This window comes from Pinus tabuliformis, chromosome 1_1 (genome assembly GCF_031772625.1).
Source record: "Pinus tabuliformis cultivar Carrire ecotype Pingquan chromosome 1_1, CPIR1, whole genome shotgun sequence".
Taxonomy (NCBI): domain Eukaryota; kingdom Viridiplantae; phylum Streptophyta; class Pinopsida; order Pinales; family Pinaceae; genus Pinus; species Pinus tabuliformis.
The window spans coordinates 450,963,908-450,989,161 of NC_142297.1; the positions used below are offsets into that span (position 1 = coordinate 450,963,908).

The 25,254-nt window shown below is 35.1% G+C and overlaps 1 protein-coding gene across 1 annotated transcript; it reads right to left on the reverse strand.

The window, feature by feature from the left end:
- Positions 1 to 13,948: 13,948 nt before the first annotated feature.
- LOC149213684 (wax ester synthase/diacylglycerol acyltransferase 4-like) lies at positions 13,949 to 14,691 on the reverse strand. The gene is made up of 2 exons (XM_089390789.1): positions 14,559 to 14,691; positions 13,949 to 14,382 (listed from the first exon to the last, which is right to left on the reverse strand). Exons 1-2 carry the CDS (start codon positions 14,682 to 14,684, stop codon positions 14,224 to 14,226), a joined length of 285 nt encoding a protein of 94 aa, XP_089246915.1. The 5' UTR covers positions 14,685 to 14,691; the 3' UTR covers positions 13,949 to 14,223.
- Between the last annotated feature and the right edge of the window lie 10,563 nt (positions 14,692 to 25,254).

Genomic DNA, 25,254 nt, shown 5'->3' on the forward strand with positions numbered 1-25,254 from the left:
AACCCCCAAAATGGATGGCATGGAGGACCAATGGTGATATGATCGGTGAACGGAATAACCCAACCTGACTCAATCATGGTGACGGAGTGAAAGTGTCATGTTTAAGAGCAACCTGCTACCAATGAAGTTCTTCAAGTTTTCTTCCCATTTCTCCCCAGTCATTGCTGACCAATACCTCTTTATTTTTGTCAAGCTTGAGGAGGATAACATATGCTTGTTCTATAATTTTCCCTTCAGGCAAACCTGTCGCTATGTTTTAGCGAGCCTAGCGACAGTGAAACTCGCTCTTGTCTGTATTGGACAAGTTTGTCGCTATTGTTTTAACGAGTTTAATGACAAAGATAACTCGGTCCTTTTCAATTTTAGAGTGTCTAAAAAGAGACAGAAAGGAAACTCCAGTAGTCCTTTTTCGTAGTATAATCCCTTAAGTCTGAAAAAATATAAAATAATACGAAAGGGATGACTTTTCCGATCACTTTAGCGAGCCGAAAAAGACAAGCGCTCGATCTTTTTGTGTAATGATCCCTCAGGTCTAAAAGGATTAAAATATAGAGGAGGGATGGCACTTCCAATCACTTTAACGAGCTGGAGAGACCAATTGCTTGAAAATCTTTTCATATTTAGCGAGTCCAAAAAGAGTATAAACTAGACTCGTTATTTCCAAACACTTTAGCAAGCTAGAATGCTCGACAATCTTTTCATATTTAACGAGTCTGAAAAGAGTTTAAAGGAGACTTGTTTTTTAGGAACGAGTGATGTTTTTCGAGTAGCAGCTGGTTCCAGGTAAGGTTTGGAACTTTTTAATCACGTCATTGTAAAGAAGGTGGCTAATAGAATCACTCATCGCAGCTGTTCCTCAAAAGGGTAAACAATCAAGTGGAGGCATATGATCGGCTAAAAAGTGGAGGTGATGGTAAGAACAGAACCAAGGCTTAAAATCTGATAGAAATGCAATCACAAAGGTTATTTACCGAAGGTGGGTTCATTTTTTAATGAGCTTGAACTCGGGGGATTATATGCTCATTGCTAGGTTTATTTTTTAATGAGCTTGAACTTCGTGTAAACCTGTTCGTGATAGTCGTATAATAAGGATGTCTCTCATTAGTAGGTTCATTTTTTAGGGAGCTTGCCCCATGCGAAACTTTGCTCCGAGCCTTTTGTATGCAAGCTAGGAATGACCAACTACTGTCCTAGGGGTTAATGAACTACTAAGGTTAGGTAGGATAGTTTCCCGTCGGGAAACATTTCCTTTACTTTTCCGGTGCCGTCAGCCCTTGCAAAGGTGAATGGTTGACCAGACGAATCACCTAACTTAAGCAGTTGAAGTTAGTAGAAACTACAGGGTTAGAGTTACACTGGTGGCTTTTCACTTGCATAAAAAAAGGTTTGCATGGCCCCAGGTATAAAGAGAAGTAAAGTTTCCGGGTTAACATATGGAAGTTCTTGCAATAAAGCAAGGTTGTTTAGTCTGCATAGCAGCCAAAACACTTCCTTGGCTTGTCCATCGAAATAGACAAAGGTGAAAGGTGGGAGCTTCCAATCACATAACCTTTGACGAGGGAATCATATTCTAGACTGATCCGATTTTCCTAAATGGACAGGTGTGTCAGATTGGTCATATATCGTACGCAAAAACCTACCTTATATCTGGGGTTTTCCTGTCGAAGAAGACCAGGGTGCGTGCCCCAGGGTTTAGTCACATTCACCGAATCACTTGCGATCATCAGGTGGATGGACTGGAGGTTGACGAGACATTCCTTGTGCAAAGAGACCATTTATGGATTGCATTTGACTAGTAGCCGTGTTTGAACTGGGTAATGAAAGTTGGTCAACGAGCTGGACCATTCTGCCTTCATACGGGAAACACATCACGCGAAAGAGTGAGGAAACAATAGTTCCCATGCTATAAATGTAGTCACGCCCAAGGAGTAGATTGTAATCTAATGGCCCTTGGACTACCATCACGTTTAGATGAATGGTTTTCCTTCTCAAAGTTATAGGCAAATTTGGAAGGATCCCTAAAGGTTGACTGGTTCCTTTATTGAAGCCTGACAGATTTCGAATCTCAGGCAAAAGCGATGGCGAACCAAGCGCTTTCCAAGCAGTTGAGGAAAGGATACTCACGGAGGTCCCTTCATCTATCATAGTTCCAACCATGATCATTCTGTAATCTTGTACTATGATTCAGAATGGCACATTAGATGGTAGGCGGGGTCTCGCTAGTAGATTCCAATCGAAGGAAATGACTAGATTTCTCGGAGGAGGGACCGAATAAATGGCCGGATGAATCTTTGATGAACTTCCTTCCTGTAGTAAAGGAATGGGTATATTGCCCCCATGTCCATCAGACTCTGTGTTAACAAAAAGAATTTGAACGGTGTCATTCTCATTCTCTTTGGGGACTGTATCATCTGAAGGTGGACCTTTTGAAGACAAGACTCGGTTGACTGCCATCTCGACTTGTTGACTTTAGTCCGGTGTGGACTCAGAGGGTTTATCTTCAATGATATATTCTTCGAATGACAACAGAGGTATGTTAGTCAGATTTTCAACTAGTGATGGACTTGGCAAGAGTTTCTTGTATCCAGGAGGAAGTCGCTGCGGTGAAGTAGGACGGTTATCCAAGACTCTTCTAGCTTTGTCTAGAAAAGGACAATGGTGGAGGGCATGATCGCCTTCACACAGCCTACAAGGAAATTTAAATCTTCCTTTCTGTCCATTAACTTCATTTTCACTAGTTGATGGTGTACTCTCAACATGATCGACAGAGGTTGGAGACACTGGATTGTGCAAGCTGGGAGACCAGTCCCTCAGGATCTGTGGGATGTAGGGACAATCTCAATGATAGTGGTCTCCCTTGCAAATGACACATGGAGATTTAGGTTTGGATGGTGCAGTGTGTGGAATTTCACCAGACGATGCATGGTTACCCCCTTTTGCCATTGGCTTCTTCTTCTTCTTCTCCTTCCCTTTCTTCTTCTTCTCAGTTACTTAGTTTTTAGTGTTACTAGTTTCACCAAGCGAAGAGGAAGAAGGAGAGGGAGAAACAAATGAAGTAGAAGGTGGGGGGGGCAACTTTAGTATCATCTGGTTGCTGATTTGATTGCTCAGGAATTACGGTGTTTTGAATGACAGAGGTTGAGAATAGCCATACTAGCAGGCCAATTGTGAGTCCTGGAAGGGACAACGTAGCCAAATGTGGAGCACCAACATCTCCCCAAGAAGAGAAAGGACTAGGATTTCCCCCAAGGGGAAATCCTTGATTGGTAGACTCCATTATCTCAACCTAAGACCAACGAGGGAACAATGATGTTATTCTTATTAAAATAAATTTTATGACGCTTTGACACAACTTGCTTTTTCAATTTTTAAGAGTCAAGGAAAAGCTAAAGATGACTCTAGTCGCCTTCAATTTTTAATGAGCCTGAAGTGACAAGTGCTCAGATGGACCTTTTCTTTTAAGGAGTCTGAAAATGAACGAAAGTGACTGCTCTGGAAATCTAGATAGAGGGATTACCAAACCAATCGCAAAACTACAATATACACCTCGGTGGTAAATTATAGAGAAATTACCGAAGACTTTACATATGGTAGTCAATCTTCTCGAATGTTGTGTTCAATGCATTACGATCGATAGGGCAGCAGACATGGCTTCCTAAGGATAAAGGATATCAACCTATTCTGGTCTCCCAATATATACTCGATAGTACGTGGGAGCACAAGTCTGTACTGGCACTCATCGTATCAAGGAGGAGGAATCACCCAACCTACAATGAAAACGATAATTACGAGGCTTTACGACGCTTGAATACGTCTCTAGCCTAGACTTATATATGTTATGTGTTAGGTTCCAAAGCTTTTTTATGTTCATTGAGATTTATTTTACAATTGATCTTTCTTAAGAAGTTTGCCTTTCAAGGTTCACTGTGTGATGTAGATGTACAATTCCTAAATGTGCAATCTAAGATGATAAATAGTCGTTTATTTCTTTTAGCAATGAAAATCCTAGCTACTAAGGAAAGAGAAGTAGAATTATTTCAACATAGAGTAGAGAGCACACAGTAAATGCAATTTTCCTAAATCAATTTCCGCATGCAGTCTAAATGCAAATGCACATGCATGTATTTGTTTTTCAATTTCCTTCATGTGAGAATGACAAAAAGAAAATTAAGTACAGATCTGAACTACTTTTTTTGAAAGCGACACTTTAGCAATTTCTTTTCAAAAACGAAAGGAAGACTAAGACGACACTTTCACTTTTGAATGGAAAACTATTTTCGGCACTTCAAAGAATTGACAATTCAAATCAAATACAATGGCAAAAGTGTAATCGACTATCTAAAAGAGGAAGACTTTATGACACTCTTTCCTTGACTGAAAACGATAGTTGCAACATTTTCCAATCAAAAGACGACAGTTCGATTAAGCTACTTTTTGCAATGGAGGACTGTAAATGATGAAAAATACATAAAAAAACATTCACAATTCCTTATCAGTGGATTTTAAATAATTTTTAAAATCTACAATTTTGTACTGCATTTAATTTAATTTAACTTTTTTAATATCTCATACAAAAGCTGTATAACCAGATTAAAAGGCTGGAAAAGGTTTTATCCCGCCTTATAATATTACTTTTTTTATGCTAAAATATCAAAACGCACTGCTTGTTAAAGTCCAATCACCGAGGACGAATTCCAATTGTGGAAGCGCCTTTTGCATCGATGAGTTCACAAATAAATATCATGGAAGGGGCGGTTTTGCATCGATGAGTTAACGGAGATCGAGACCACCTCCACAACCACAGTCTTCGTCTATTCTTATACAGACTTTGCAACATTATTATATCTTCATCGTCTGTTGTTTTATTTGTCAACGACAATGGCATCATATGATACAATAGATTCCGCTTCCACCGCCACCTCAGTCTTCTTCCCAGCAAAACGCAACAGCAGCAGCTACTACGATGTATTTATAAATCATTGTGGTATGATCACTTAAAAAAAACCTTACCTAGCCACTTGTATTATGACCTTCTTGTACACGGATTGCAAGTGTTCAAATTCTTAGAACTACAAATTTTACTACGATGTATTTATAAACCATCGTGGTAAAATTATTGTATACCAGGAGCTACTACGATGTATTTATAAACCATCATGGTATCGATCACTTTAAGAAAACCTTACCTAGCCACTTGTATTATGACCTTCTTGTACACAGATTGCAAGTGTTTAAAGTTTGTCCCATTTTATTCTTAGAATACAAATTCTTCATCAGAATCCAGAAAGGTAAATAGGAGTATGGACACTTATACCAGCAGAGTCATATTAGTTGTGGTTATTGTCCAACGCTATGTATGTTTTTCACCATAGTTATCAAGTTTGAATTCGGATTTGAATTAGAATAATAGCAAATTTGATATTATAGGATAAAAGTTTGAGTGGAAAAAATTGGATAATAGTTATTTTAAATATTTTTTCCTATAATTTATTTTGAATTTTTAATAATTTTGAATAATATCACAATCTTATAAATAAAATTCATCTAAAAAATTTACTATTTATATTTGGGGTTGTTTTTAGTGCGATTTTTTGGATTTTACAGAATTAGATCGAAAATTTTGAGGTAAAATCTTGATTTGTGTAATTTAAACTAGTTTTTTTATTGTATATATGGATTCAACCCCTTCAAAAACTTCTAGGGCACTTCGATTGTGCAGGGATTACCCATTAATCTTGTGATTTCAATCAATTCTTTCTATATTTTAGAGAAATTAAATTTAAAAAATCCACCGAAAAAACTTCCAAAAAATCTCACTAAAAATAATTTATTTATGATTTTATCTCCAAAATTCTTTTTTTCAAAACTAAAATGTAATATTCCTTTTAAATTTTAAAACTAATATATACTTTTTTTTAAATTTTAAAACTTATTGAAAGTATATTGTAATTAGTTGTAAATGAAATTTATATGATTTTTAATAACTTTTTGTTTTATAATAAAAAAATCATTTTTAATTTTTATAGTAAAATAATAAATTTTTATGTAATTTTAATTAAAATTATCAATATAAAATATTTTATTTCAAAATTAGAAAATATATATTTAAAAATAAAATTATACCATGATTTAATACTAGTAAACAAACAAACAAAAAGTACAGTAAAATTAATTTGATTTTAAATACTCACAAAATTAAAATGGCATTGAATCAGGAACCAGTACGATTAGTACCAGCGATCCAATCATTCATGTGGCTCATACTATTTTATGCAGTAAATTTCAACCAGGTTGACTAAGATATACTATGGTCATGAAATGTTTTTTCTTCTTTAAAAAAACGTTTTTTAATTGAGTTTGTAATTTAGTTAAGAAAGTTAATTTTCGTCGTAATGCTTCGCATTCTTTTTCAATTTTTCTTTTAAGAAACCTAGAATCTTAAAACAAAAAACTGAACAAATTTCACAAAATTTCTACTAAAATTTTACTAAAATCCAATTAAAATTTTTTAATAGTTTTTAATTAAAATTTAACTACTTAAATTATTTTTAATAAAATATATTTATATTAAAATTTAATATAAATTACAGAAACCTAAATTCAACGAAATATATTCATGTTTTCACACTGGAACCGCTACAATTTTCTGTTTCCAACCCTATCGTGCAAATCACTATCAAGGTGGTGAGGTTCTTCGAAACGTGGTGATGTAACCTGTCGCCACATGGGATGTACATCGCGTAGGATTGATTGTGTTATCTAAAATTTCGTGAATGGGGTGACTGACACGTTTTATTTAAACAATTTAGTTTTAAATTATTTAACCATATTTAACAAGTGGTCCCAAGTGGTGTGCGTTGATGTAATAGCGATATCATTGATAGGTATTATTAAAAAAATATTAAAAATAAGTAATATATTTAATTTTAAATATGGATAATCGCAAGATTTATTTTTTAGACTTTGTAGTATGATTTAATATTGGTTTTTGTTTTATTAAGAGTTGTCTTTTTAGAGTGCTATATTAAGGATTATTTATTAGTTATAATAGGTTATCTTTTTTTTTGAATAATGATCATAAGTGATTGTATATTATTTTCTAACCATGAGTATTAATTTCCATCACTTATTTGACATTTGACTTATGATCAACGTTTTTATTATTATTTGAAGTTTGTGTTTTAAAGTATAGTTTAATTGTGTGAGGGTTTTGTTTTTTGGTTTTTAATTTTTAGTTGAATTTGCTCAAAATTTATAGAAATTTATTGGAATTGTAGGTTTGAAAGTCTCTAAAGTTAATTAGGTTGTTTTTTATCAAACTATGTCTTCAAATTTGATGTAAATTTCACTTTAAGATATGATTCTATGTTATTGATTGAAACTTAGTTTTTTAGGATTTCAATCAATTTTAAAAAGATTTGGATTGTTAATAGAAAAAAAGAAAAAAGAACAACACTTGTGGAGTTGTCTACTTTTATCAATTACTCCCTATGCCAATTTGCTTGAACCACATAAAACTAGCATTTGCACCTAATGTTGCAAAGGAAACGCTGTAAGGTATAGTGTGTGGAAGAATACTGAAATGTGAATGGGCTTTTTTGAAAGCAAGGGTCGATGATAATGAGTTTGAATTGAGGAAGTCATGCCGAAAACCCTATTCGGGGGTTAAAGTGGCTATGAAATGGAATAAAAGTAGTCATAAATATCCATTGAACATGTTTATATACTTTAAAGACTGCCTAGTTGAAGGTGAATTTAAACAAATGAATTCACGCGAGCAACAACTGGGTATCCATGTCGATATACAAAATTTTAAGGAGAGGTATGTTAATCTTTTCAAACAACATTCTGATGTATTTGCCTAGAAAAATGAAGACCTTAAACCATATCACATTGTGATGAACTAAATCCCTGCCAGGATATATTCCTTATGACGCAGAGAAGCTACAGGTGGTTGATAAGGAGGTGAAAACAAATGCTTGGGCTCATGAAGGAGCTCTGTATTGTCCTCCAACCCACACTGTTCCTATGCCTATTATATTCCATGGCAACATCGTACACAGAGACATCTCTTGCTCATTACTCTGGCATTAAGCAGAATGAATATATTAGAATATTTAATGGATATATAACCATTTAGCCTTGGGTTTGGGATACGTTGGTTGTTGGTCTTTGGACCTACAAGTTCAGTGATCTGCAAAGAGAGACTGCTACAGCAGCAATGGGGGAGGTAAAATGTCTGCCTTCTGCATTTAGATTCATATTGCTTTCATGGCTGCCTGGTTTTGGTTGAATATTTTTATTTTTCTATATTTGTATCATATTTTGCTTTGATGCCAATGTTTACAGGAGAAGAAAGAGGAAAATGGTGTTGCTGCTGAAAAGAAAGTTGATGAGAAGCAGTCTGAGGCTGAAGCTAAGCCTGAACCTATTGTTTTGAAGGTTGACATGCACTGTTGTATTTTTGGATTGAAATTGTGTAATATTTTTTGAAGCATTAATACTCCACTCATCATCAAGAATCAGAATGTGCAATATTTTTTGAATAGTCCCCTCTCATCATAGATTAGAAAACATAAACATGGGTAGTAAGTGTTAGGTAGATCTGCCTAAATCAAACACACATTTCATGCACTTTGGTCTTTCTGGTCTTTTATTTATGTAGTTTTGCTATGTTATAGAATCTGATTCCAGGTATTCTAGACCTTCTAATCTTTAGAATACAATTTGAGTTCATGATATCTAGATTTGGTTATAAACCTTTGCTATACTCTCAGCAATTCAGGTATATGTGGATTTGGTTATAGAACTTTTCTATCCTCTAATCAATTAAGGTATATGTGATGTATATATAAACATGTAGGAATGAAACAACTTGAGGTCGATATGCAGCTCAACAAGGTGACTGTGAAGGGAAATGTGGATCCTCTAAAATTACGTGAAAGAGTGCAGAGGAAGTCTCGAAGGAAAACTAAGCTCATATCTCCATTGGTACTGCCCAACAAAACAGAGGAGAAGGAGAAGATTAAAATAGAATATATAGATTTTAGACAATGATTTTGAAGCTCTTCCAACTTTGGAACCAAATGAATGCAGATTTCCTTTGGACCTCATGTGGAAGAGCAGTATTAGTAGTTGAAGATATGGAGCTCGAATGTAAGGGCACAATTACTTATCATAAAATTATGCAGTTGAAGGAGCTCTGTATTGTCCTCCAGATGTTAATCTTTTCAAACAACATTCTAATGTATTTTCCTAGAAATATGAAGACCTTAAACCATATCACATTGTTATGAACTGAATCCCTGCCAGGATATATTCCTAGGAAAACAAATAAAAGGTTACGAGAAAGCTTACCTTCCATTGAAGAGTATAACATTGGAAAGTGTTGCACCAATCCTTGCAAAACCAAATCTAGTGGAGAAAGCAAACAATGTGCGAAGATACAGTTTGTTGTATTTATCATAAGCCTCAATGTTCAATTCAAACTCTGGTGTGATATGAAGACCTTAAACCATATCACATTGTTATGAACTAAATCCCTGCCAGGATATATTCCTTATGACGCAGAGAGAGGAAAATGGTGCTGCTGTTGAAAAGAAAGTTGATGAGAAGCAGTCTAAGGCTGAAGCTAAGCCTGAACCTGTTGTTTTGAAGGTTGACATGCACTGTTGTATTTTTAGATTGAAATTGTGTAATATTTTTTGAAACATTAATACTCCACTCATCATCAAGAATCAGAATGTGCAATATTTTTTGAATAGTCCCCTCTCATCATAGATTAGAAAACATAAAGATGGGTAGTAAGTGTTAGGTAGATCTGCCTAAATCAAACACACATTTCATGCACTTTGGTCTTTCTGGTCTTTCATTTATGTAGTTCTGCTATGTTATAGAATCTGATTTTAGGTATTCTAGACCTTCTGATCTTTAGAATACAATTTGAGTTCATGATATCTAGATTTGGTTATAAACCTTTGCTATACTCTCAACAATTCAGGTATATGTGGATTTGGTTATAGAACTTTGCTATCCTTTGATCAATTGGCTACAAACAATCTAACAGAAGAAGTTTGAAGAGAAAGAAACTAAACTTCTGGCTACAAACAATCTCACAGAAGAAGTTTGAAGAGAAAGAAACTGGCAACAACCACTAATATTACAATGCATGAGTGGGAAGTGGGCATTGTAAATAACCATTAGAATATTTAATGGATATATAACCATTTAGCCTTGGGTTTGGGATATGTTTGTTGTTGGTCTCTGGACCTGCAAGTTCAGTGATCTGCAAAGAGAGACTGCTACCGCGGCAATGGGGGAGGTAAAATGTCTGCCTTCTGCATTTAGATTCATATTGCTTTCATCGCTGCCTGGTTTTGGTTGAATATTTTTATTTTTCTATATTTGTATCATCTTTTGCTCTGATGCAAATGTTTACAGGAGAAGAAAGAGGAAAATGGTGCTGTTGCTGAAAAGAAAGTTGATGAGAAGCAGTCTGAGGCTAAAGCTAAGCCTGAACTTGTTGTTTTGAAGGTTGACATGCACTGTTGTATTTTTGGATTGAAATTTTGTAATATTTTTTGAAACATTAATACTCCACTCATCATCAAGAATCAGAATATGCAATATTTTTTGAATAGTCCCCTCTCATCATAGATTAGAAAACATAAATATGGGTAGTAAGTGTTAGGTAGATCTGCCTAAATCAAACACACATTTCATGCATTTTGGTCTTTCTGGCCTTTCATTTATGTAGTTCTGCTATGGTATAGAATCTGATTTCAGGTATTCTAGACCTTCTGATATTTAGAATACAATTTGAGCTCATGATATCTAGATTTGGTTATAAACCTTTGTTATACTCTCAGCAATTCAGGTATATGTGGATTTGGTTATAGAACTTTGCTATCCTCTGATCAATTAAGGTATATGTGATGTATATATAAACATGAAGGAGTGGAACAACTTGAGGTCGATATGTAGCTCAACAAGGTGATTGTGAAGGGAAATGTGGATCCTCTAAAATTACGTGAAAGAGTGCAGAGGAAGTCTGGAAGGAAAACTGAGCTCATATCTCCATTGGTACTGCCCAACAAAACAGATGAGAAGGAGAACATTAAAACAAAATATATAGCTTTTAGACAATGATTTTGAAGCTCTTCCAACTTTGGAACCAAATGAACACAGATTTCCTTTGGACTTCATGTGGAAGAGAAATATTAGTAGTTGAAGATATGGAGCTCGAATGTAACGACACAATTACTTATCATAAAATTATGCAATTGAATGAGATCTGTATTTTCCTCCAGATGTTAATCTTTTCCAATAACATTCTAATGTATTTGCCTAGAAATATGAAGACCTTAAACCATATCACATTGTTATGAACTGAATCGCTGCCAGGATATATTCCTAGAAATATGGCATGGTATTAGGAAAAAAAATAAAAGGTTACGAGAAAGCTCACCTTCCATTGAAGAGCATAACATGGGAAAGTGTTGCACCAATCCTTGCAAAACCAAATCCAGTGGAGAAATCAAACAATGTGCAAAGATATAGTTTGATGTATTTATCATAAGCCTCAATGTTCAATTCAAACTCTGGTGTGATATGAAGACCTTAAACCATATCACATTGTTATCTGAAACTCTATTGTCAACTAGTATGGTAATATTTACTAACTCTGCCTGTGTCACAAATCATATAAAAATGGATTTCAGTGAGCTCTGTGGTCCTTGGAGAATAATAACATAGACAACTTTCATCCATCATGGCCTCTCAACGGTCCAATTACTTAGCTAATTGCAGATCTGTCTTGAAGCATTCTATATGATGCCACTTTTATTATAGGAATGCAGAAATTAGATTTTAGAATGGGAATTGTGCTTCAGCGTTATTTTCATTCAAGCAGAATTTGTGCCAGTTATGTCTTTTAGACAATTATGGTTATTCTAAATGGTAACGCTGTGTCAAGTAGTATGTGCTGGCATTTTTATTTTTATGATGAAAGCTGCATATTATGTCAGTTTAAACAAGCATAATCTGATTTTCATGGTACACTGCAATTTTTTTAATAGGCATTGAATTGTTTTTCTGCAGAGTATCCAAAAGTCTGAATTCCCTAAAGAATTGGAGGCAGCAGACAGGAGGGTTCCAGTACATGTCAATCTGATCAGGAGGGATGAAGACTGTCATGTATGTTTTCATTCCATTGTCCAATTCATGGCGTGCTAGTTTTTCTAAGGTTATGGTGTTCATGCATGTGCTATTATACTAATTGTGAAATGGGGCAATTTAGTTGTTTCATACATTGTTTTTATGATCCTTGCAAAAACAAATCCAGTGGAGAAATCAAACAATGTTCGAAGATACAGTTTGTTGTATTTATCATAAGCCTCAATGTTCAATTCAAACTCTGGTGTGACATGAAGACCTTAAACCATATCACATTGTTATCTGAAACTCTATTGTCAGCTAGTATGGTAATATTGACTAACTTTGCCTGTGTCACAAATCATATAAAAATGGATTTCAGTTAGCTCCGTGGTCCTTGGAGAATAATAATATATACAACTTTCATCCATCACGGCCTCTCAATGGTCCAATTACTTAGCTAATTGCAGACCTGTCTTGAAGCAGTCTATATGATGCGACTTTTATTACAGGGATGCAGAAATTAGATTTTAGAATGGGAATTGTGCTTCAACATTATTTTCATTCAAGCGGCATTTGTGCCAATTATGTCTTTTGGACAATTATGTTTATTCTAAATGGTAACGTTGTGTCAAGTAGTATGTGCTAGCATTTTTATTTTTATGATGCAAGCTGCATATTATGTCAGTTTAAACAAGCATAATCTAATTTTCATGCTACACTGCAATTTTGTTTATAGGCATTGAATTGTTTTCTGTAGAGTATCCAGAAGTCTGAGTTCCCTAAAGAATTGGAGCCAGCATATAGGAGGGTTCCAGTGCATGTCAATCTGATCAGGAGGGATGAAGATTGTCCTGTATGTTTTCCTTCCATTGCCCAATTCATGGAATGCTAGTTTTTCTAAGGTTATAGTGTTCATGCATGTGCTGTTATACTAATTGTGAAATGGGGGAATTTAGTTGTTTCATACTTTGTTTTTATGATCCTTGCAAAACCAAATCTAGTGGAGAAATCAAACAATGTGCGAAGATACAATTTGTTGTATTTATCATAAGCTTCAATGTTCAATTCAAAATCTGGTGTGATATGAAGACCTTAAACCGTATCACATTGTTATATGAAACTCTATTGTCAGCTAGTATGGCAATATTGACTAACTCTGCCTGTGTCACAAATCATATAAAAATGGATTTCAGTTAGCTCCGTGGTCCTTGGAGAATAATAATATATACAACTTTCATCCATCATGGCCTCTCAACGGTCCAATTACTTAGCTAATTGCAGACCTATCTTGAAGCATTCTATATGATGCCACTTTTATTACAGGGATGCAGAAATTAGATTTTAGAATGGGAATTGTGCTTCAGCATTATTTTCATTCAAGCGACATTTGTGTCAGTTATGTCTTTTGGACAATTATGGTTATTCTAAATCGTAATGCTGTGTCAAGTAGTATGTGCTAGCATTTTTATTTTTATGATGAAAGGTGCATATTATGTTAGTTTAAACAAGCATAATCTAATTTTCATGCTACACTGCAATTATTTTTATAAGCATTGAATTGTTTTTCTGCAGAGTATCCAGAAGTCTGAATGCCCTAAAGAATTCGAGCCAGCAGACAGGAGGGTTCTAGTACATGTCAATCTGATCAGGAGGGATGAAGATTGTCCTGTATGTTTTCATTCCATTGCCCAATTCATGGCGTGTTAGTTTTTCTAATGTTATGGTGTTCATGCATGTGTTTTTAGATTTGACACAGACCATAGAAGAAGCAGGACTAATCAATTTTGTTGTAATACAGAAATTTTAGTTTGTTAGTCTCATTAAGGAAAACTTGAAGATTTTGACATAATGGCACATCATGATTAATATCTTGGTTATTAAATCCTTGTAAAGATTGGTGCTAAATTGTATGCGAATATGCAAATTGGTTTTGTTCATTTCCTGCATTGTCAACAAGTTGTTTCTCCCATCTGTGGAGCTGTAATCAATTTAAGACTGCTTTATTTCCGTCCCTAATGGTTACTCCATTATGCTATAGAATCCTTGAGAATAATCTTTTATAAGAAATTACAAATTACAGGCGCTAATGACTGCTGCCAGCTTCATGCGGTGTAAAGCTTCCACACAATCTATGCACAGCTGTTTTGGATCCCTGATCAGATCTGAAGCTGCGATTATCACCAGTGTCACTTTTTCCATATAACTCTGAAAGTGTATAGTTAGTGACTGCAAAAACCAGCACAACAACATCAACAATTCAATCAAATACTGATATTTATTAATAAACTGTATTCTCATAATGGAATTCAACATCAACGATTCAATCAAATACTGATATTTATTAATAAACAGTATCTCAAGAATGGAATACAAAGAAATACTTCTTCATTCATATGTCATACATGAGGGTGTCCAGACACCGTGGGAATCAGATGAACAATTGGGTGACCAAAAAATTCCACCTCCTCCACTGGTCCAACTATGTTGGAGAATGAAATGCTTGTGTGTGAGATCATTCTGTATGTCATAGCAGTGGCCGCCTATCCACCATTATCATCATTAACCCCAACTTTAAATTAAATAATGATATTTATTAATAAACCGTATCTCAGAATGGATTCCAAAGAAATACTTCTTCATTCATATGTCATACATGAGGGTGTCTAGACACCGTGGGAATTAGATGAACAATTGGGTGACAAAAAAATTCCACCTCCTCCATTGGTCCAACTATGTTGGAGAATGAAATGCTTGTGTGTGAGATCATTCTGTATGTTATAGCAGTGACCGCCTGTCCGCCATTATCATCATTAACCCCAACTTTAAATTAACTAATGATAATATTATAGTAACTTTCATGAAGATATGTATAGATATTCATACCTTGACACCTGCAAGCTTTGTCACTACTTTCGCACTTCATAGATTTTAAAGAACTTCTAAAAAAAGCCATAGCAAAGTTTTCCAGAATAGAGCATTATTGCAAAGAAAGAATATATAATTGGAAAAAGTAAGAGGGGAAGAGAATGAGGTACATGGAGTCCTGGAGCAGGCCTTGTATTCACCAAAATTGCTGAACGCACTCGCAGATTCGATGGAAGATGTTGCTTACCATCAAATTTCCTGTCTTCTGGTTTTGATTTTTAGATTCCCTCGGCCTAGGACTCTTCAATTTAAATAGGGAATTACAAGATTCAGGAGGCGGTGGTCTCTGCATCCTCCGATCTAATGCGCAGAAAATGAATCTGCCAGAGGGGAAGAGAATGAGGTACATGGAGTCCTGGAGTAGGGCTTGTATTCACCAAAATTGTTGAACGCACTCATAGCTTCGATGGAATAATGATATTTATTAATAAACGGTATCTCAGAATGGAATCCAAAGAAATACTTCTTCATTCATATGTCATACATGAGGGTGTCCAGACACCGTGAGAATCAGATGAACGATTGCGTGACAAAAAAATTCCACCTCCTCCACTGGTCCAACTATGTTGGAGAATGAAATGCTTGTGTGTGAGATCATTCTATATGTCATAGCAGTGGCCGCCTGTCCGCCATTATCATCATTAACCCCAACCTTAAATTAAATAATGATAATATTACAGTAACTTTCATGAAGATGTGTATAGATTTTCATACCTTGACACCTGCAAGCTTCATCACTACTTTCGCACTTCATAGATTTTAAATAACTTTTAAAAAAGCCATGGCAAAGTTTGCCAGAATAGAACATTATTGCAAAGAAAGAATCTATAACTGGAAAAAGTAAGAGGGGAAGAGAATGAGGTACATGGAGTCCTGGAGCAGGCCTTGTATTCACCAAAATTGCTGAACGCACTCGCAGATTCGATGGAAGATGTTGCTTACCATCAAATTTCCTGTCTTCTGGTTTTGATTTTTAGATTCCCTCGGCCTGGGCCTTTTCAAGTTAAATAGGGAATTACAAGACTTAGAAGGCGCTGGACTCTGCATCCTCCGATCTAATGCGTAGAAAATGAATTTTCCAGAGGGGAAGAGAATGAGGTACATGGAGTCCTGGAGCAGGCCTTGTATTCACCAAAATTGCTGAACGCACTCACAGATTCGATGAAAGATGTTGCTTACCATCAAATTTCTTGTATTCTAGTTTTGATTTTGAGATTCCCTTGGCTTGGGTCTCTTCAAGTTAAATATGGAATTACAAGATTCAGAAGGCGCTGGACTCTGCATCCTCAAATCTAACGCACAGAAAATGAATCTACCAGAGTGGCCTGGAGGGATCCAGGGGAGGGCTGTCGCCAAATTAGCTACATATTTCTTCACAAAAGCCAGACTGCAATTGTCTGTTGCGTAACCAATTTGTAATTTGTAACTATTTCCAACGAATTTGTAACTATTTTGATCGATGGTTCAAGGTTTTGTAATCGTCTAACATCTAATCGTATGGTGTCCAAGGATGACAGGTAGGCAAAAAGGGATGGATTTTAGAGGGAAACGCCTTATGGTGTAATTATAAGAATCGAATTTTATTAATAAACTATTTTTTTCAGCAAAATAAAATAAAAATTTCAACTTTTCCACAAACTACTCACCTAAATATTATAGGATAAAATTATTTTACTTAAAATATCAACAACTTTTGTCAAGTCCCACTAGCACAATTGGTTGAGGATGAGCATCCTTAGCAAGACAATCCTTGATCAAGCTTCATGTGGGGTAGTTGTACCTTGTGCTAGGGGGTGGAGAATTGCTAAAAAAATCTAGTTTAAACCCTCTTACGAGTGATGTGGAGTTGACATGTGTCCTTTTATTCAAAAACAAAAATGCTCTAAATAAAAAAACAAAGTCTCACTATAATAAAACTACAAGTAATTATATGTATATATAAAATATCATTAATATTGTTGGGAGTTTTAATTGAAGAATTAATCCTCCTAATATTTAATTATCAATTTTCGCTTGTAAACACGATTTGTACTGTTCTTTCTAAATTTAGTTCTTGGTCAGAGTTCTAATGGTTTCCTTTATGAAATGAGTTAGTTGAATCTAGCACACAATTCATCAAGCCCTAGCAAGCAGAATCGATAATCAAATTTTAACTTGAAACTCTTAATGAATCTATATTTAAATGAAATCCCAATCTGAATCACAAGATATATGCTAAGAAAACAATTCTAATTAAAACACTTTATCAAATAACTCAAATTCCATGAAAACCCTAAGAAACCCTAATTTTGTCACCTATGCTACTCTTGAATGAAAGATTGCAAATTCTAATCTACTTCAAGCATGTTTGAAAGGCAAGTAGACTTGAAACTGAAATTTTCAAAAATAACTTTAAATCTTTAGGACTCTATGATAAGCTTCACTCTTGGGTGCAACTCAGAAGAATTTCCAAATAAAAAAAACCTATTTCAATCATCTTGCTTGTTTGACTAAGTACAAATCTAAATCATATCCATGAAATTAAGAGGACACAATAACTTCAAACCTACTATCAAATCCTAGCTTAACAAAATACAATCTATTAGCATTCAATCATCATGAAAGGAAAACTTAATGAAATCCAACTCTCCTTATCAAACCAATGAAAACTTGTCTGCAAACTGATAAACTTATGACACTTCAAACTTATACTCTGCTTTTAAAATAATAGAACTTTGAGTTAAAACCAGTCTTCTACCTGATCAATTCATCAAAGAATGAAACGATCCTTTAAATTCTATTCTAAAAATCGATTTCTAAGGCTGAATACATGCTCTGCAATATATAAATGGAAAATCGAAAGTGGATTTAACTATCTCAACACTCTATTATCTCAATCATGATAATACCAAATTAAATTGACAATTCCGAAATTTTTATATTAAGGTTCAATGATTTTTATGAGGTTGATCAATCTATACTCCACACTGTGAATCGAATTTTATTGCTGCAGAACCTCACACACAACATTCATTCAGTTAAACATTTGCAATCAAACTTTATGGTGAAATTGGGATGATCGTTGTGCCAATAAGGAACGTTGTTATGTAGCAGAAATAGAATGATCACACAGAGGTTAAAAAAGGAATTTTAGATTAGAAGCAGAGGATCAACATGATGGGTTGAATATGCAGTGAACAGAGGTTATTATATTCATCGTTGATTCGCTCCAAGAACAGAGAGTGCTGAAGAGAAATTAAAGAAATTTGTTTTTGTTGAGATTAACTTGTAGAGACTGTGCAATCCAATCAACTATGGGTGTTAATTAATCTACTCATTTTCCGTATAACCAAATCCAATCTGATGAAAACTAGCTCACTCAGAAACCAAAACAAGATATGTCACAAATGCCAGAACGTTGTTAAGTAAGAAAAATGAATTCAGAAGCTCTAGGAACAATTAACACAATCAATCAATGATGTAAACTAAATTTAAATTCCTTTCAGAATAATTCAAAGAAATGAACTAAAACTTAAAGCAATCAAATCGCCTACTAGCTATGAAATTAAATTGCCCAGTGGTGGTGGGCCCTTGCCACTACCGGGTATGAAACTTACAACAAAATGGAGAGAATCAGATGACTATATCAAACATTTATAGCTCTTGCAAACACAATTTCTCCTTCAATGCAAAACCAAAGCCAAGAGAATTTCCATTTGATAAAAATCTCAGTAGAACAATAAAAAAATAGCTTCAATTCCTCAGTATGGATGCATGTATCTCCTCTCTTCCTATGCTTGCTGCTCTTCTTTTTATACATGTTGTAGATGAAGGTGAGATTAATTACATTCTAAATGAAATGGGACAAAAAACAAGTTCATGCTGTGTTTGACTTCTCTAGATGGCCTTCAAATAGCTAATGGTCGATGTTGATGTTGATCAATGCATGGATGGAGGAAAAGAACTTATCAAACTGTAACTGTGGCATAAAAATAGGCAGATCCGAATTTGACTGTTAAGTACAAATCTGGACATTTTATATAAATTTTCCTCAGAGAACTCCTCATATCTCCCAAACCGTATGGAATTTTGGAAAATGTTTGAGGTTTCATAAATTGGCTATACTAGGACCAAAACCCATGTGCCAGATTTTCTTCATTCACCTTCACCTGAACAAAAATCGAGGCGTAAGTTGGCATTTTGAAACATTTCAAATTTGGGCAATTTTGTGAATTTCCTTATAGATACCCACAAGACTGAACTGAGTGCAATCCAGGTTATGGAAAGGTATTACAACATTAATTTTGACAATAACCTCTCTCGATTTCTCTGGAAGCATGCCGAAAGTGTCAAAAGCCCAAAAGTGGTCATTTTCGTACTCTACTGGCTTGTGAAGAAACTCGACGGGGGAAACATGTGAAAAATGAGCCTAGCGAAACCATCATTAGTAAATCATGGAATAATCATATTTAATAATAGAAAATCTAAGAAAACTAATGATAGTCAACCACAAGACATAAAATGTGATTTGGCAGCAAGTTGATGGAATTAGGGTGCGGAACGAGTTAAAGACCTAGGGTTTCAGGGTATGAATCGCGATATTGCATAATGAAAACATGGGCATTTTCAAGACCCATCAAATATTATCATTCTCATTGTACTCACTTGGTTAGTTATTAATATTATAATCCAACATGGAAGAGATGTTTTAAAAATGTTTAAAAATATTTCACTTTCACTCTTGGAGTTTGTTGAAGCCCCAAAAATTGGGTCTACAACAAGGGGGATACCCACCCAGTTTGGACCTTGAAAGCAACTCCTTTTCCGTTTGGAATGGTGGGTCCGAATGGGGATAATGGGACCAGTTTCCCAATTTGTGTGTGTTGAAAAGAATTGATATTTCTGTTTTCTAAAGATTTCTAAGTAAAATGCTTTTCATCTAAGTCTAATCTAAAAATGCAATTGTATTTTAATGAACAGAAATATTGAAGACTAAAAATAACCCGGGATTCAACTTTTCACTTATGCGATCTAAAATGATTTCGAACAGCAATTGGTAATAAAGATCATTCAATCACTACAAGAAACAAATTCGATAAAAATGAATTGTTTCGTATAAAAAGTTAGTCGAAACAATTGTGAGAATCATATCGCATAATAAGTCACTCATATATTGAACATAAACAGAATAGTCATTACCGTACAAAAGTGCCAAATAATAACTCAAACATTCGGGCTTTCATATATAAATCACTGAGCATAAAATATTACTTTGACACATAAGCAGAAATCATTAAGAGATAAAAGTACCATTGATAACAAGTTCTACTCATGAGCTTTAGCAATATAGATTTATCTCTTCCTAATTCAACATCTACTAAGAGTACAAAAGTGCATTTCAGTAGTAGATATTAAACACAGATATCAATAAATCTCGTTCCATTCATTCATCAAAACCTCCTCTGAGGGTGCAAAAGTGCATGTTCTGAGGAAACATTTTTGACAAATTTCAGGACCCCTCTCTAAATGCATGAGAGGGGTTAAAATACTACTTCCTAAATACTAAAAATAGTTTATTACAAAAATATAGGAGGAGTTTTAAATGACCATCCTCATATAAGCCAAAAATAAATCAAAATTAAAACTAAAACTGAATTAGGAAATTAACTATCTATGTGTATCTGTTCTCTGTGGTCGCAAGCATCGGCTTGAGGAGGGTCGGCTGGCCACCCTCCAATTTTAGTTTCCCTGCAAAAACAAAATCGGCAAGTGCTATCGCTATCTTCTCGGCAGAGTTTGTGAGGAATTTGAGAGTCATGCATTGACTGTGCGGTTTAACCAAGTATTGCCAATAAGTATCCCAGTTTAACTTGGTTAACTTCTTGATAGACTCTGCCTTTTCCTTAGCTTTCTATCTCAAGCTCATCTGCAGTTGTTGTGCCTTTGGGAGGAATCTGGGAGCGGTCTCTGATATGAGGTTTGCTTTGTGAAGGTTTTCATTGACACAGTCAATGATGTTGTTTGCCGCTATAGCGGCTTCTTCTGCTGCCAGGCGTTGAGCTCTGAATGGAATCACTAAGTTTCAACCAACTTCGCTTAGCGCTCAAGGGTTTACCTGTTAAATACTGTTGGTTTTAGAGCGTGGGTCTCGCCTTTAGCCTTTAGTGCTTTTCTCTATGATTTTCCAGCTTACAGGGGACTAAATGTTTGCGGGTTTTCCTTCTCGAGGGGTTTCGCCCAGTGATGTGCGATTAGCACATCGGAAACTCCTTCCTTTTTCTGATCCGTGCTTCTTAGGTGCTATTTTTGCCTCCTTCGCGGTTTCGATGAGGCTTGGTCAGCACACTTTGCCCTTTTTCAATGGTTCTTCCCTTACCGACGAGTCTTTTGGTGCATTCTGCCAACTTTTTGTTTTCTTTGGTGAACTTCTCCATGAACTACTTGTTGTAGGTTACATGTGGCTCTAGTAGATGGTACATAAGCCTTAAATCTTGTGCAGTGAATGACCCAGTGAGGTCTTGGCCTCGAGTCATGAATTTTCTGTTTGTTATATCAGCACTGTCTAGTACCCATTTAACCATGTCCGTGTATGGAAAAATCTTTGGTCCTACCGCTATCCGGTGCAAGAAAGAACATGCAAGTTCAGTAATTGACACCTCAGACGACCCGCGTGAGTTTGCTGTTGCTTTAACCTCCATAACCCTGGGATTTTCTTCTTCGAGTAAATTGTACATGCCTTCCCAAGTAGTTATGCCCATAACTTTGTTACAAGTGGTGTCTGTGTATAAGGGCGTCATTTCTTTGTCTTCTGCAACCGAAGCTTTTCCCTTTTTCCCATTACGTTTTGCACACTGCTGCGTATATTACTCTTCTTGCAGCTCCTGCAAATTTACTAGCAAGGAAAGAATAATGGTAAAAGGTAAGGTGATAGGAAAGCTCTTAATGCCGAAATGATATATCACCCTACGTGAAATAACCTTTTGATCAAATCTAAATCTTATCTCATAAATGACCACCAACTAGCCATTAAATTGACATTAATGTCCATAACTTGGTATCGGATTACGAGAAACGCTTTATTAAATGATGAGCCCTGCAGATCTGTGATAAAGCGATTTTGTGATTTGCTTCGCAATTTTGTAGATCGCAATATTGCTAATCCATTTGTTAACAATCATTTATTACCTTATGATTCTGCGAGATGCGATTTGCGAGATGCCTTATCGCATATCGCCGGATCGGGATGTTTTACCTTAGGTGATACTTGCAGCGTATAAAATCTGCGATGCGCAATGGATTTTCAAGGCACGTGATCTCGGATCACGTTTTCATAATTTCGAATGGCTTGTTTATATGATATTCCCCATTACCCTTTGCAATGCGATGTTTTATTGTTAAGAGAATGATTTTATTCGGAACTTATCATAAAACTTAGTTTTTTTGGGTTTTGCTGGTGTTTTCCTAAGTTTATGATAATATGTTTTATTCAAAGGGAAACATAAGTGCTAGTTTTTTATTTTTTAGAAGGGTCCCCATTTATTTAGCTTTATTGCTAGAACTAAATAAAAAGGGGGGTTGTTGTTGGTCACAACAATTGGCGATTCACTAGGAAGAACCAGTTATCTCTGATTATCTTTTGAATTTTCTAAACTTCCAAAACAGAAATGTTTTCTGGAAAATCAAACTTTATTATAGAAATATAAAGTGCATCATGCTTTCAGCTATTAATGGTAGTTTGTTTCTTCTGTGTTAACTCTGATTATTTACTTCCTAAAGCTAGTCATCATATGTACATAAGCTACTACTTAGTTTATAAAGATAAAAACAAAGGCTTCTCTGTAGATCAGTTTTAAGTATGCTCATTTGTCGTAGGTAGAGCCTGTGCTGCTAGCAGGCATTCATAGCCTCAATAGGGTTACCTGTTACCCAGCAATGATCATGTATCCTACTTGGAGAAATATACAATTTTCGAAGATAAATCCATATCCACACATGTTGTTTTTTTGTTTCTTAAAGAATAATGTCTTGGTTTGGTAGCCAAATTATGACAGTGCCATTCACTTGATTTATAACTTTGTTGAACAAGCTGGCTCGTGATGAGACCCCTTGTCTTTTGCTTGCAATAATCTTGAGTCATTGCCCTGTTTTGTTATGCAGTTTTGGCAATGTCAGCAAGTCATAATATCTATGATCATGATAAGTCGGCTTGTGATGAGACCTCTTATTCTTTAAGCTTATAGTGTATCATTGGATTATTCCTTGAAACTCGAAATTCCCTAGGTTGGGAGGAAGCCATTGGTTCCTTAAGAATAGCTCTAGACGACAATTGTAGAGTTTTTGGAAAGAGCTTTTCTACAGAGAATCTTTGTTTTGCTATTGATGCTTTCCATTGACTGATATAAAACAAATTCCGACTAAAGGTTGTTTTTCATCAAAATTCGTTAGGCTAAAACTAGTAACATTTTCAGGCTTATAGAATTTGACTGTATGTTTCAATAATAATGATTGATTTTCCAAATTAGTTCTATTTATACAAGTGAAAAAACAAAATCTAAAAATAAATACTAATCTCTTTCGTGAATTCCCAAAGTTTAACCATTTACAACTTGTTGTATTATCAAAGTAAAGCTATAAATACTAATTTACAAAAATAGAAGAGGTTATCTTCTATGGAAAGTATTTTTTGAGAATTTTCTCATTAACAGGTAAAGATTCTCTTTTCCCTGCTAAATCTTGCAACAAGAAAGTGGATGAACCTATGATTTCTACAATTTGGAATGGGCCAAGCCACATTTGTTGGAATTTAGAATGTTTGCCTTTTTCTTCGTGAGCTTTGTCCCATTTCAAAACTAGATCTCCAATTTGAAAATATTTCTTAGATACCATACTTGAATCAAAGGAAGCCTTTACTAATGCTTGATGATGAGCGTGTGTGATTTTAGCCTATTCTCGTTGTTCTTCTAGCTTAAGGATCTGTAGTTGTCTTAGTTGTAGAGATGAAGTTGGTGTTTCGTCAAGAAATTGAACTAAGGCCAAAGAAGGAATTTCTAGATGAGTTGGCAGAACTACTTCTTTCCCATAAACTAAATTAAAGGGAGAAGTGCCAATGGAAGCCTTTTGGGTTATTCGGTCTGCCCACAAAGCATACATCAAAGATTTGTGCCAATTTCTATGATTCTGATCGATGGTTCACTTAATGATTCTGATTAAGTTTTTATTTGTTGATTCGGCCAACCCATTCCCTTGTGGGTAATAATTGGCAGAGTATTTAAGCTTAAAACCTCTTTTAAGTGAAAATTCATTCATAGTATTGCCAGAAAAATATGATGCATTATCAAACATTAAAGCAGAGGGTAAACCAAACCTGGTGATTATGAACTGATCTATGAAATCAATGATGTGTTCAACATTAGTTGTCTTGAGAGGAACTACTTCTACCCATTTAGTAAAATAATCTGTAGCGGTAAGGATATACTTATGTTGTTTATAAGAGTGAGGAACGATCTCACCTATTGTATCCAATCCCCACTGATCAAAAGGTTGATCGATATTGACTGGTTACAAAAGCAATGATGGTTTCTTTTGTCTCCTGGCAGTAGTTTGACAAATTTGACATTTCCTTACATAGCTATGCGCATCTTTAAATAATGTAGGCCAATAGTATCCTGCGCGTAAAATTTTATGTGTTGTAGCATCTCCTGCATAATTTCCACCTGCTGGTCCATCATGGAGTTCCTGCAACACCTTTTCAGCTTCAGATTTCTCAAGACATCGAAGGAGAACAGAATCATAATTCATCCTAAAGAGTATGTCATTTATGAGTTGATATTCCTTAGCCTTCAATCTTAGAGCTCTTTTCTTTGTATAATCCAAATTTGAAGGAGCATATCCATTCTTTAGATAAAATATGATATCAGTATATCTCGATTCAATATCGTTTAGGCTTACCTCATACATTTGTACCTCTTGATTTGGAGATGATATTTCAGAAATAAGTGATGCTTTGGCCAACATCTTGTAAAAGCCTTGTCCTTTTACAATATTTGCTGGTTTGATCTTGGCGTCGTATTCTTGTAGGGCAGTAACCCAATTTTCTCTTTTTTCACCCACATCTCTCTGTACTAAGAGATTTCTTACCGCTGGAAATGGCACTATGATCTTTGTATGGGTTTTAAGAAGAAAGGGTCTAAAATA